General features: G+C 48.7%; 1 protein-coding gene across 1 annotated transcript in view; it reads left to right on the top strand.

Annotated features, from left to right (window-relative positions):
- LOC308329987 (cysteine-rich motor neuron 1 protein-like) overlaps positions 1 to 12682 on the top strand; it is a 171929-nt gene that overhangs the window by 80370 nt on the left and 78877 nt on the right. Inside the window, exons 3-4 of the mRNA XM_080784573.1 lie at positions 10659 to 10901; positions 11314 to 11434. Coding sequence (XP_080640699.1) covers positions 10659 to 10901; positions 11314 to 11434 — 364 coding nt within the window. The remainder of the gene's footprint in view (positions 1 to 10658; positions 10902 to 11313; positions 11435 to 12682) is intronic.

The raw sequence follows: 12682 nt of genomic DNA, 5'->3' as shown, positions 1-12682 counted from the left end.
CTCTCTGCGTTGACAGTGAGCTGAACGACACTAAATGTGATTGGTGTTCTGAGTGGTTTCTGCTCACTTGAAGTCTCTTCTAAACTAATAGTATTAATGACTCATTCTTCTCACCTCCCACAAAGTAAAGGCACTTCTTCACTCGCTTGGCGGCTTGCAGGCTTTTCTTGTGCGACACCGCGCTGGAACGACAAAGTAGGCTACTTCAAACACCACGACACTTTATTGGTAGAGGTTTGGGTTGTGCGTGGCTGGGTGTGTGCGTGTGTGCGTGTGTGTGTGGGTGCGTGTGTGCGTGCCTGCGTGTGCAGCTTCAAGAGATTCTATGAAACAGAAGATGTCGAGCATCATTGCTATACTGATTACTCCTGTCCCCGTGTCACCACTAGGCGGCAGTATTTTACCACGTGCCGCTGTCCTGGAACTTCATGAATCACGTCAAAGGTGAAAAGCGATTTGCGTCCGTTTTATGAACGGGACTCGAACACGCAGCGCGCTGTCAGGCCAGAGCCTATAATATGTGGCGTGCGCCTGGACCACTAGGCTAGTGGGCGCATCATTTTTCGTTCCTTTTGTCCTATACACAAACAAGGATGGGAACCCCTTTTGGTGTTTTAAGCATTATGTTATATACTTTGGCTATTGAAAAATAGCAGATCTACAAGCTCGTAGTGCGTCTAGATCTACGAGCTTATAGATCTGCTATTTTTGAAAAACCCGTGACAATGTGGCACAAATCTTTGAATACATGTTCTTCCATATAGTGAACGTTTTTAACTCGAATATTAGCTGCTGGAGGAGTCCCTGGAACAACATATTTTCCGCGGCCAAATACAGATAATTCTGGGGTTCCTTGACATGAAAAAGGTTGAGCACAACTGACCGAAACGGAAAGCTTAGAATGCATACAGAAGACATTTCTTTTTAGAATCGGCCTCGGGTCTAAATGGTTTAACCCATTCTGACCTGAGATCAGATTCATACGAGGTTTCCACTGGACACACACTGGTCTGATTAAACCATTCTGACCTGAGATCAGATTCTAAAAATGTCAGTCGTTCTTCGAATTTTTCAAAAATAGCAGACCTACAAGCTCGTATCGCGCCACTCGGTGGCGCGATATGAGCTTGTAGATCTGCTATTTTTCAATAGCTAAAGCATAACACGATGCCAACACCAAAATGGGTGCCCGGTCAGAATGGGTTAAATCCCATTGACAATGAATGGACACTTTTGAGTGTTTGTGACGATGATAAGATCGCCCCTCACTTCGCACGGGTGTGATTGTTTTTTTTTTTGCACATTTATATAGGGCTTTAACCATTCATCGCGGCACAACCCGTGCTTGTAGATCTGCTATATCTTCACCAAATGTCCAGCCCAGAAAAGAGAGTCTAAAGTGGTTACGGACGGTTTGGTGATTTATGGCCGCAGGTAATTCCAGAAGAAGTCTGTTTATCCCATTTAGGTCTGACGTCGACATTTAAAAAGATGTATTCTTAAATGCAGTTTTCTGAAATGTTTCTGTATCAGTGGTGCTCAATATGTCATGCCGAGGACCCCAACAATTATATGTAATTGGCCGCCGACCCCCATTTGAAAATATGCTGTTCCAGGGACCTGGAACTTGAGTTAAATTTGAGTTAAAAGCGAAAAAATATATATTCCAAATTTGCACAACATTTTCACGATTTTGCAAAAATAGATTATAATGTTTTGAGCATTTGAGCATAATGTTTAAAACACCAAAAGGGGTTCCCGCCCAGAATGGGTTAAGGACCATGGAACATTGTGTAGTCAGTGATGGGTCCTATCTGCCCACTGCAGATGGCCCCGCACTATTTGTCTCTCTTGCTTCAATGAAGCAGAGAGAGAGAGGGGGAGAGATAGAGAGAGAGAGAGAGAGAGAGACTGAAATCAAACCTGGGATGTTGGACACATTTAATTCATTATTTAAAGATATTTTTTTTCCTTTTAACACAATCAGCGACATGATTTATATCAAATAACATCTCGGGTGCCGTGCAGATATGGCCGCTTTTGACTCGTGATCAGAGCTTCCGTTGCTCCAGACTGTACGACGGAAGCATTTATATTTGACTCGTGATCAGAGCTTCCGTTGCTCCAGACTGTACGACGGAAGCATTTATATTTGACTCGTGATCAGAGCTTCCGTTGCTCCAGACTGTACGACGGAAGCATGTGAACATTGGGGCTCCAGAGTCACCAATGTACACAGTTTTTAAATGTACAAATATATATTTTTTACATAATGCAATATAACAGTGAATGCCCTAGATTGGACGAAAATAGAGTCCCCAGACTTTACCCACTGTGCCAACGGAGCGCCTCCTAGTGCAGTTTTACGCAACGTGAGCTTGCCTATTTGGGGTGTGCGACACCCATACACGACTATACGTATAACTGTGCTTTCACACACAAACGTCAGCTGTCCCAGTGCGATCCCTGTGGGCTCCCCAAGAGTTTAGTGTCGAAGTGTCCTCTTGAGCAAAGACTCCTGAACCCCTGATTGCTATCGATGTGCAGGTTGGTGCCTTGCATGGTTTCCTCTGCTGTCGGTGTGTGTGGATGTGTGTGTGTGTGTGTCAAAATGGGTGAATGTAATGCATAATCTCTGTAAAGCGCTTTGGATAAAAGCGCTAATATAAATGCACCATTTAGCATTTAGCTGAGGGAAGTCAGAATGTGGCGAGGGACTTATTGCATATTTCAATGACAGCCGTTCTTCCTTCATCTTCCTCCCATGTGAATACAGATTAGGAACAGTCCCACATCGCCCCCGTTGGCCCCCTAAACACACTTTATTTGGTGTGCTGAGCACCCGGGATCAGCTTTGAGCATTCCTGCTGGGATTTATCTTTTTTTATAGTTTTTCTCCCCAATTTATTGAAACCAAGGGTCTTCAACCGAGAACCGGCACCATACTAAGGCCTATTTACTTTACTGTCAATGTTGAAGACTGAGTTGTTTTGTGTTGTATTGTTGTGTTGGATGAATGTATACGTAATAATATGGAAGCAATGTTTTGATGGTGATATGTTTAAGACCCCCAGGAAGAGTAGCGGCTGTGACTCACGGTATAGCTAATGGGGATCTAGTAAATGAAATAAAAACACCACATCCGATACTATACCCACATTGGATAGTTAGTATATAGTACTGAACGGCTACAGTTTTTAGGGTTGTGTAACTTGTGTGACGATCTATAAGCAGCACAAAGTAAGGCAGCTTTTTGAAAACAAAACGCCTGTGGTCTCTGAGGCCAGATCAGATAAGAGGTATTAGTATTTGTCTGGTTTAGCGAGTCCCTGAAAAGTCGTGTGGGGAATCTATACGTCTCTCTATACGTCGTCCTCAGACGAGCCCTCCATCGGCGTCTCCGGTCATCTCGGTTCTCCGTACATCTGGCCATGCTCATTTTGTGATTTCTGCACCAGCATCTTTCTTTAGTACAGTACGTCCACGTAGGTAGGTGTGGGACGTCCTCTCGATCGATGCCCGCGGGAGTTCTTGGTGTCTGTGGCAGTGGCCATCTAGTATCATCCTCCTTACTGCTATCTTCTCTGATACACTTGGTATAATGCCCCGTACAGTGGCCATCTAGTCTCATCCTCCTCACTGCTATCTTCTCTGATACACTTGGTATAATGCCCCGTACAGTGGCCATCTAGTATCATCCTCCTTACTGCTATCTCCTCTGATACACTTGGTATAATGCCCCGTACAGTGGCCATCTAGTCTCATCCTCCTCACTGCTATCTCCTCTGATACACTTGGTATAATGCCCCGTACAGTGGCCATCTAGTCTCATCCTCCTCACTGCTATCTTCTCTATACACTTGGTATAATGCCCCGTACAGTGGCCATCTAGTATCAACCTCCTCACTGCTATCTCCTCTGATACACTTGGTATAATGCCCCGTACAGTGGCCATCTAGTATCATCCTCCTCACTGCTATCTTCTCTGATACACTAATAATGCCCCGTACAGATGCTTGTTGGTGATGTGCTCGTCCTGGTTGATGTTGAGTACCACACGTAACATTCCGGTTTGGGGGAGGGGGAATTATTCTGGGGCCGTGCTGGAGGAGATGTGAGTGTTGTTGGGATTCAAGTTCAAGTCTCCAGTGTAGCGTCTTCTACACTGATGTGTGTGTGTGTGTGTGTGTGTGTGTGTGTGTGGGTGTGTGTGTGTGTGTGTGGACATCTTAGGACAGCATCCAAAATAACTGAAAGTAGCTGAATGTACACACGCGCGCACACGTCACACACACACACACATAAGACTCTTAATGGCAAAGTTCTGAGAGAGCAAAATGTTTTTGAAATTGAGCCCATATCTAAATAGTGCTGCTTATGCTTTAAAAATATATACATATATTCACAAACACATGCAAGCACTTAATCCAATAATTCTAGGGCTGCCCAAACCTTGAAAATCCCCCGCTTTGAAATTCAACCATTTTTCATCAAGGCAACAAACCTTGAGGGTGTGTGTGTGTGTGTGTGTGTGTGTGTGTGTGTGTGTACTGTAAGTATTGCATTTCTCTTTTGCAGTTACTGTGTGCGTGCGTGCACTGTGGATAAAAGTGGCGAAAAGACAGTGAGAGATGGGGGACGAGAGACCCAGGATATCATCACGTCAAGTAGAGTCAAGGACCCCCAAAATGAATATGTACTGTACTTGGCTATACGGTACATATTCCCCCGAGACGATTTTATTTTTTTATGGATACTCCACAAGCTTACAATGCACTCCAATGTGACACGTTGTGTGCTTGTAGATCGGGTCTGGGATAACGCTGTGGGCTTGTAGATCGGGTCTGGGCGAACGTTGTGGGCTTGTAGATCGGGTCTGGGCGAACGTTGTGGGCTTGTAGATCGGGTCTGGGCGAACGTTGTGGGCTTGTAGATCGGGTCTGGTAGAACGTTGTGTGCTTGTAGATCGGGTCTGGGAGAACGTTGTGGGCTTGTAGATCGGGTCTGGTAGAACGTTGTGGGCTTGTAGATCGGGTCTGGGCGAACGTTGTGGGCTTGTAGATCGGGTCTGGTAGAACGTTGTGTGCTTGTAGATCGGGTCTGGGAGAACATTGTGGGCTTGTAGATCGGGTCTGGTAGAACGTTGTGGGCTTGTAGATCGGGTCTGGGCGAACGTTGTGGGCTTGTAGATCGGGTATGGGAGAACGTTGTGGGCTTGTAGATCGGGTCTGGCAGAACGCTGTGGGCTTGTAGATCGGGTCTGGGCGAACGTTGTGGGCTTGTAGATCGGGTCTGGGAGAACGCTGTGGGGGGGGGGGGGGGACCCTGAGCTTCTACTTTGAAGGAATCCCGGCGCTGATTGTGTTAATGCTTAACCTTCAGAACACGACTGTATGAGAAGAGAAAAATAATAAACAACAACCCACTGGAGCAAGAAATAGAACGACGTAGGAGTGAATTAAATCACTTTTCATGAGAATAAAGCTAATTGGAATTTAAATGAACACAAAACTAATTATCTGGTAGATTAACTGTTAACCACTTTAAACCCAACATGCTTGACCGGACGGAGTCCCTCAGGGCTCTGTACTGGTGTATTTCCAGTCTTTACTGTATAGGGATGGCTTTGGCTGAAAATGGTCGAAGGTTTTCCCCTGCAATACCTCTGCAGTCCTCGCGAGTATAGAGGGTACATAAATGTCATGAGGTGTGACCATATATGGAGGCGTGACGTCACGAGGCGTGACCACATATGGAGGCGTGACGTCACGAGGCGTGACCACATATGGAGGCGTGATTTCACGAGGCGTGACCATATATGGAGGCGTGACGTCACGAGGCGTGACCATATATGGAGGCGTGATGTCACGAGGCGTGGCTATATATGGAGGTGTGACCATATATGGAGGCGTGATGTCACGAGGCGTGACCTTATATGGAGGCGTGACGTCACGAGGCGTGACCTTATATGGAGGCGTGATGTCACGAGGCGTGACGTTATATGGAGGCGTGACGTCACGGGGCGTGACCACATATGGAGGCGTAACGTCACGAGGCGTGACCACATATGGAGGCGTGATTTCACGAGGCGTGACCATATATGGAGGCGTGACGTCACGAGGCGTGACCACATATGGAGGCGTGACGTCACGAGGCGTGACCACATCTGGAGACGTGACGTCACGAGGCGTGGCCATATATGGAGGTGTGACGTCACGAGGCGTGACCACATATGGAGGCGTGACGTCACGAGGCGTGACCACATCTGGAGGCGTGATGTCACGAGGCGTGACCACATCTGGAGACGTAATGTCACGAGGCGTGACCATATATAGAGGCGTGATTTCTCGAGGCGTGACTATATATGGAGGAGTGGCCATATATGGAGGCGTGATGTCACGGGGCGTGACCATATATGGAGGCGTGGGCCAGGGTGACTAACTTACGGACGCCGGACGGACGGGAGATGCAGGTTTTCATAATAAATGTGACCTATACTCTCGCAACAAATGTGCGTGCGTGCGTGTGTGTGTGTGTGTGTGTGTGTGTGTGTGTGTGTGTGTGTGTGTGTGTGTGTGTGTGTGTGTGTGTGTGTGTGTGTGTGTGTGTGTGTGTGTGTGTGTGTGCGTGCGCGTGCGTGTGTGTGTGTGTGTGTGTGCGTGCATGGGAGCTTGCTTGTCTCTGGGCCGTGGGATAATGAGCCAGATTGGATTCACCCAACATCAACAACAACGTGTTGCTATCATCGCCATGGCAACAAGCAGGTAGAGAGAGAGGCAGAGAGCAGAGAGTCAGTGTCTCTCTCTCCCAGGCTGGAGAGAAGTCACAGTAACAATGTGTCCCTGCTGGGAATTAAGAACACATCATCAAAAAGTCCATAAAAAGCCAATTCCAATGACCTGTATTTGAACGATAACGTGCTGCGTGATGGGAGACACTGGGGAGGCACTGGGGGACACTGGGGAGACACTGGGGAGGCACTGGGGAGGCACTGGGGAGACACTGGGGAGGCACTGGGGAGGCACTGGGGAGACACTGGGGAGGCACTGGGGAGACACTGGGGAGGCACTGGGGAGACACTGGGGAGGCACTCTGGGGAGACACTGGGGAGACACTGGGGAGGCACTGGGGAGACACTGGGGAGGCACTGGGGAGACACTGGGGAGGCACTGGGGAGACACTGGGGAGACACTGGGGAGGCACTGGGGAGACACTGGGGAGGCACTGGGGAGGCACTGAATGGGGAGGCACTGAATGGGGAGGCACTCAGGGGAGACACTGGGGAGGCACTGAATGGGGAGGCACTGGGGAGACACTGGGGGACACTGGGGAGACACTGGGGAGGCACTGACTGGGGAGGCACTGGGGAGACACTGGGGAGGCACTGGGGAGGCACTGAATGTGGAGACACTGGGGATGCACTGGGGAGACACTGGGGAGGCACTGGGGAGACACTGGGGAGGCACTGAATGGGGAGACACTGGGGAGGCACTGGGGAGACACTGGGGAGGCACTGGGGAGACAATTCAATTCAAAGGGCTTTATTGGCATGAGAAAACATACGTTTACATTGCCAAAGCAGAAACAACAATACAACAATACAGCAATACAGCAATACAATCAAAACAAAAATGATGTACATTTGAAGGTCAGAATCTTCAATAGATAAAATTCTATGTACCAAGGTCACTCAATACAGGTATAGTGCAGGAATATGCACTCAGGGGAGACACTGGGGAGGCACTGAATGGGGAGGCACTGGGGCGACACTGGGGAGACACTGGACATTTCATATCACACACACCATGATCCCCCCCCCCCCCCCCCCAATTTTTTTATTTAAATAAATGTATTTATTTTAGTCACATATTTTGGGGCTATAGCTTTCGTAGAGTGCATTTTTTTCTCTTTCAAACTAGGGATGTAGTAGGAATGGGGATGGAGTAGGAATGGCCAGCGTATGAATCTGCCATGATCTTCACGGGGTGTGGGGGTGTGTGGGGGGGGGAAGCTTTAAAATGACATAAAAAAAAAAGAAAAACATGATTGAGTGGGTCTTTAAGCGGCTTGACCATCCCTGCTAGTGGGTTTTATAGAGCCCAGAAAACAAGTCAACAATACCACTATGGATTTCTGCAGCCAACCATACTCTTTATGTGTCCCAGGGCTGCACTTTGTTCCCCACTGCTAGGCTGTGATAGACTGTGACTGCATGTGTGAGATACACACTATCTGTGTGTGTGTGTGTGTGTGTGTGTGTGTGTGTGTGTGTGTGTGTGTGTGTGTGTGTGTGTGTGTGTGTGTGTGTGTGTGTGTGTGTGTGTGTGTGTGTGTGTGTGTGTGTGTGTGTGTGTGTGTGTGTGCGCGCGCATCATGCACTCTCCAGCTCTTGACAATCTCTCATCATCCTGACAGTTCATAGTTATCACCCTCAGGCTATGTGCAGTCGCACTCACACACACACACACACAGACACACGCTTGCGCATGTGTACGCATGCATGAGCACACAGACTGTCAAATGCACACGCACGTACACACACATAGGCTATCAAACATAAGAGTGAATGCACACACTCTTGCAATTACCCGCACACGCACACACACACACACGCACTACATTATGGCCTGTCAATCATTCTGAGCCATCTCATCCGAACTGACAAAGTAAGCGTGTGTGTGTGTGTGTGGGTGGCTTGGCCTGTTGTAGTGCCACCATGAGGCTGATTTGAAAACTGTCAAGTGGCATTTCTTCCAAAGCCTAGTGGGAATATGCATGTACATTTTCACCACAATCGGACGCTGCATTGAGTAGTTGTGGCGATTTGTACAAAACGGGTACAAAGCGGGCTACTCATGAAAAGTTTAGAAGCCAATTGTAGCCAATGAGAAATCAAACAAACCCGTCTTGATCACATGGAGAGCATGTGTACCAATTTGCATGAAATTTGGATAAAATCTGAGTGATATTAGAAAATGTGTTTTACATATGTCGGCCTCCTGGTGGCGCTATAAAGAGCAGATGTGAAAAATTTCAGGCAAAGGTTTTTCCATGGCCTCTAGGGAGTTGGCATACAAAGTTATCGACAGATCCGTGCACTTTTCGGCCAGTTATAGCGCCACCATGAGGCTGAGTTGAAAATGTTCCTGTGGCATTTCTTCCTCAGCCTAGTGGGAATGTGCGTGCACAATTTCACGGAAATCACACGATGTGCTCATTATTTGCAGCATTTTGTTTGAAACTGAGCACTCCTGCGAACTTTGGAAGCCAATCTTATAGCCAAACAGGATGGAGTCTGAGAAATCTGAAAGACCCGTTTCGTTGAATGGCTCTAGAGAGACTGTGTACCAATTCGCGTGATGTTTGGACAAAATCTGTAGGTGTACTGTCCAAAGACTTGTTTTACACAAAGCGGCCTCCTGGTGGCGCTATAACAGGCCGTTCTGGAAATTTTGGGGCCGAGGTTCGTCGTTGGCATCCAGGGAGTGTGTGTGCAAAATTTGGCATCGACCGGGTTAACGGTGCCGGAGATTAGCTGTTCACAGACGGAAGGACGGACGGACGCAGTGCAAAACATACTCTCTCCCCATGCCTTCGGCCTGGCGGAGACAATAATAGCTCGCTATGAGCTTGTAGATCTGCTATTTTTCAATAGCTAAAGCATAAATCATAATGGCTGCTTAAAACACCAAAAGGGGTTCCCGCCCTGAATATGTTGAGGAAGTCTAGAGCGCAGTGTTCATTCTGTATGGTTTAAATACATGTATAGTTATTTTACATAATGTCACTTTAATTCTATAATTGAATCCCATGCACACAGTGACGCACACGCACACAGTGACGCACACACACACACACACACATACACACACACACAGTCTTGTCATACTCTGTACGTCTGTATGAGAAATGGACACAAAAAATGTGCTTCCGTAAGTATTCTGCTTGCAGCCTGCTGTACGTTCTGCATTCTGTACGTGGCTGTTGATGGATTGTTGTCGGTTAACAGTCGTGTGTGTGTGTGTGTGTGTGTGTGTGCGTGTGTGTGTGTGTGTGTGTGTGTGTGTGCGTGTGTACACTCGCACTGTACAGTATATTGCCGTCTGACACATCCATGTCTTGTCCAACACTTACTGTAATTAACAGTGTTAATGAGTATCAGCAGCTATATTGTCATGCTGTTGATGCTAGAATACTTTGCAAGTCACAACTGTTTATGTTGAATGAGCATCTGTGTGTTTTAAATACATGTATACGGTAGTCATTTTACATAATAATGCCACTTTAAAATCCCCTACGGGGAATTGGCTCACGCACGCACGCACGCACGCACACACACACACACACACACACACGCACACACACACACACACACACAGTGTCGCACACGCACACACACACACACACACACACACACACAGTGCCACACACACACACACACACACACACACAGTGTCGCACACGCACACAGTCTTGTTATACTCCGTAAATCTGCATGAGAAATGGACACAAAAATGTGCTTCCGTAAGTATTCTGCTTGCAGCCTGCTGTACGTTCTGCATTCTGACTGGATGGATTGTTGTCGTGTTTGTTTGTGTGTGTGTGTGCGCGCGTGTGTGTGTGTGCGTGCTTGCGTGCGTGTCTGTGCGCGTGTCCAGACTCGCGTCCCGACTGCTCCAAGGCCCGCTGCGAGGTCCAGTTCTCCCCGCTGTGCCCGGAGGACAGCGTCCTGATCGAGGGCTACGCCCCGGCCGGGCAGTGCTGCCCGCTGCCGTCGCGCTGCGTCTGCCGCCCGTCCGGGTGCCTCCGCAAGCTGTGCCAGCCCGGCCACCTCACCATCCTGGTGACCAAGGCCACCGGGCGGCCCGGGGAGTGCTGCGACCTCTACGAGTGTAAACCCGGTACGTTCCTATCTGCGGCGCCCCCCCCCTGCCTGCTGTCCTCCCTGTGACTGTTTTAGGGCCCCCCCCCCCCCCCGAGTCATTATATAATATTCTAGGCCAGGCCCAGTGGTTTCCCAAAGTGGGGGTCCTTCGAGGGAGTTCCAGGGGGTCTCCCCCCAAGCTAACTGATTTTTTTTAGCTGGGGTTCTATATGAACCAAATGGACCCTTGTTGGGTCTGTAACTCGTCCAATTGTACACTCTCGGAGTTAAATTGACATTGATCGAACCACTGTTCTGAATGACAGTGGTTTGAACCATGCGGCTCAATGTATCTGTATTACTGTGTCTCTCTCTCTCTCTCTCTCCCCCCCCCTCCCCCCCCTGGTGAGGTCATTCTGACCACGCTCTCTCGTTGTCTCACCTCCCAGTCTACAGCGTGGACTGCAGTGCCGTGGAGTGTCCTCCGGTCCACCAGGGGAGCTGTCCCGCCGACAGCTACGAGACGCAGGTCAGACTGACGGCAGACGGATGCTGCACGCTGCCCACCAGGTAAAGAACCCTTCACGCTTCCTGTGAACTCATGGACGTATAAAGGTAGACGCACGCTCTGGGAGCGCATGTGCTCATAGGGGAGGGAAAGAAATTCCCGACATTCCTTTACGAAGCCCCCCGCGGAAGCATGAGTGTGCGTCACAGCAGGGACGAATAGTTTTCATAATCCTCATGGAAGGCCATAGTGAAATATACTATTCTTGTCTCCCGTTTTTTCTCCACAAATAGAAAATGCTCGATATTGGGCTCGATAAGAACCCGACTCGATAAAGCCTGATGGAACAGGTGCTCGCTATCAATAAAAAATTAACGAGCTCCATCCCTGCCTCCTATACAGCCTGGATGGCTCTATAGAGCGTCGCAGTCCCGCCTCCTATACCAGGGCCCAGGAAATGATTCTCCGTTCATTTTCCCTCATAGACATTTCAAAAAGTATTTATTTAAAGACGCTTAGGCCGCGGACAAAGCCAACTCTTGTCGTGGCAAATCACGACACAATTTTTTGGGCCGAACAAATAAATAGAAAGAAGAAAAAAAACGGCAGGTTACAACAATTCAATTCAATTCAATTTTATTATAGTGTCAAATCACAACAAGTTGTCTCAAGACACTTTACAACCAACAAAGATCCACCCAGAGCAAGCAACATTGCGACAATGGTAACGAAAAACTCCCCTTTAGGAAGAAACGTCAGGCAGAACCCGACTCTAGGGTGGGCGGCCATCTGCCTCGACCGTGTCGGGGGGGGGGGGGGGGGGGGGTAGAGGGAGAGAGAGAGAGATAGACAGAGAGAAAAGACAGAGAATAGGCAGGTGGGCTCCGTGGAGGGGTCTGGTCCACATCTGGTCCAGGTCGAGCTCTGTGAGGCCGGGTCCAGGTCACACTTCTGGTGGGCTCCATGAAGAGGCCTGATCCACGGTCACACTCGGCAGTCAGTTGGGGGTTAATATTAGAGGTCCACAGAACTGCGACGGGGAGGACGAAAAGAGACTCCGGGGAGAGATTCCCCGGATGCTGGATTAGTGGCAGGCCTTACTGGAGCCTATATAGTGTATATTACAAGTACTGCTGGGAGACAAACCCACACAACAATGTACGACCATGGTATCCAGCTAGACCCGGAGACAAGTCTGGCCATAGGCTTTGTCGTAGAGAAAGGTTTTCAACCTTGTCTTGAATGTGCAGAGCGTGTCAGCCCCACGGACCGAAGCCGGGAGAAGGTTCCACAGCTGCGGTGCCTGGGAC

The sequence above is a fragment of the Protomyctophum bolini genome, assembly GCF_963924005.1.
Source record: "Protomyctophum bolini genome assembly, chromosome: 15".
NCBI lineage: Eukaryota > Metazoa > Chordata > Actinopteri > Myctophiformes > Myctophidae > Protomyctophum > Protomyctophum bolini.
The sequence above is the reverse complement of the archived record's forward strand: the minus strand, read 5'-3'. Positions and strand labels throughout refer to the sequence as shown.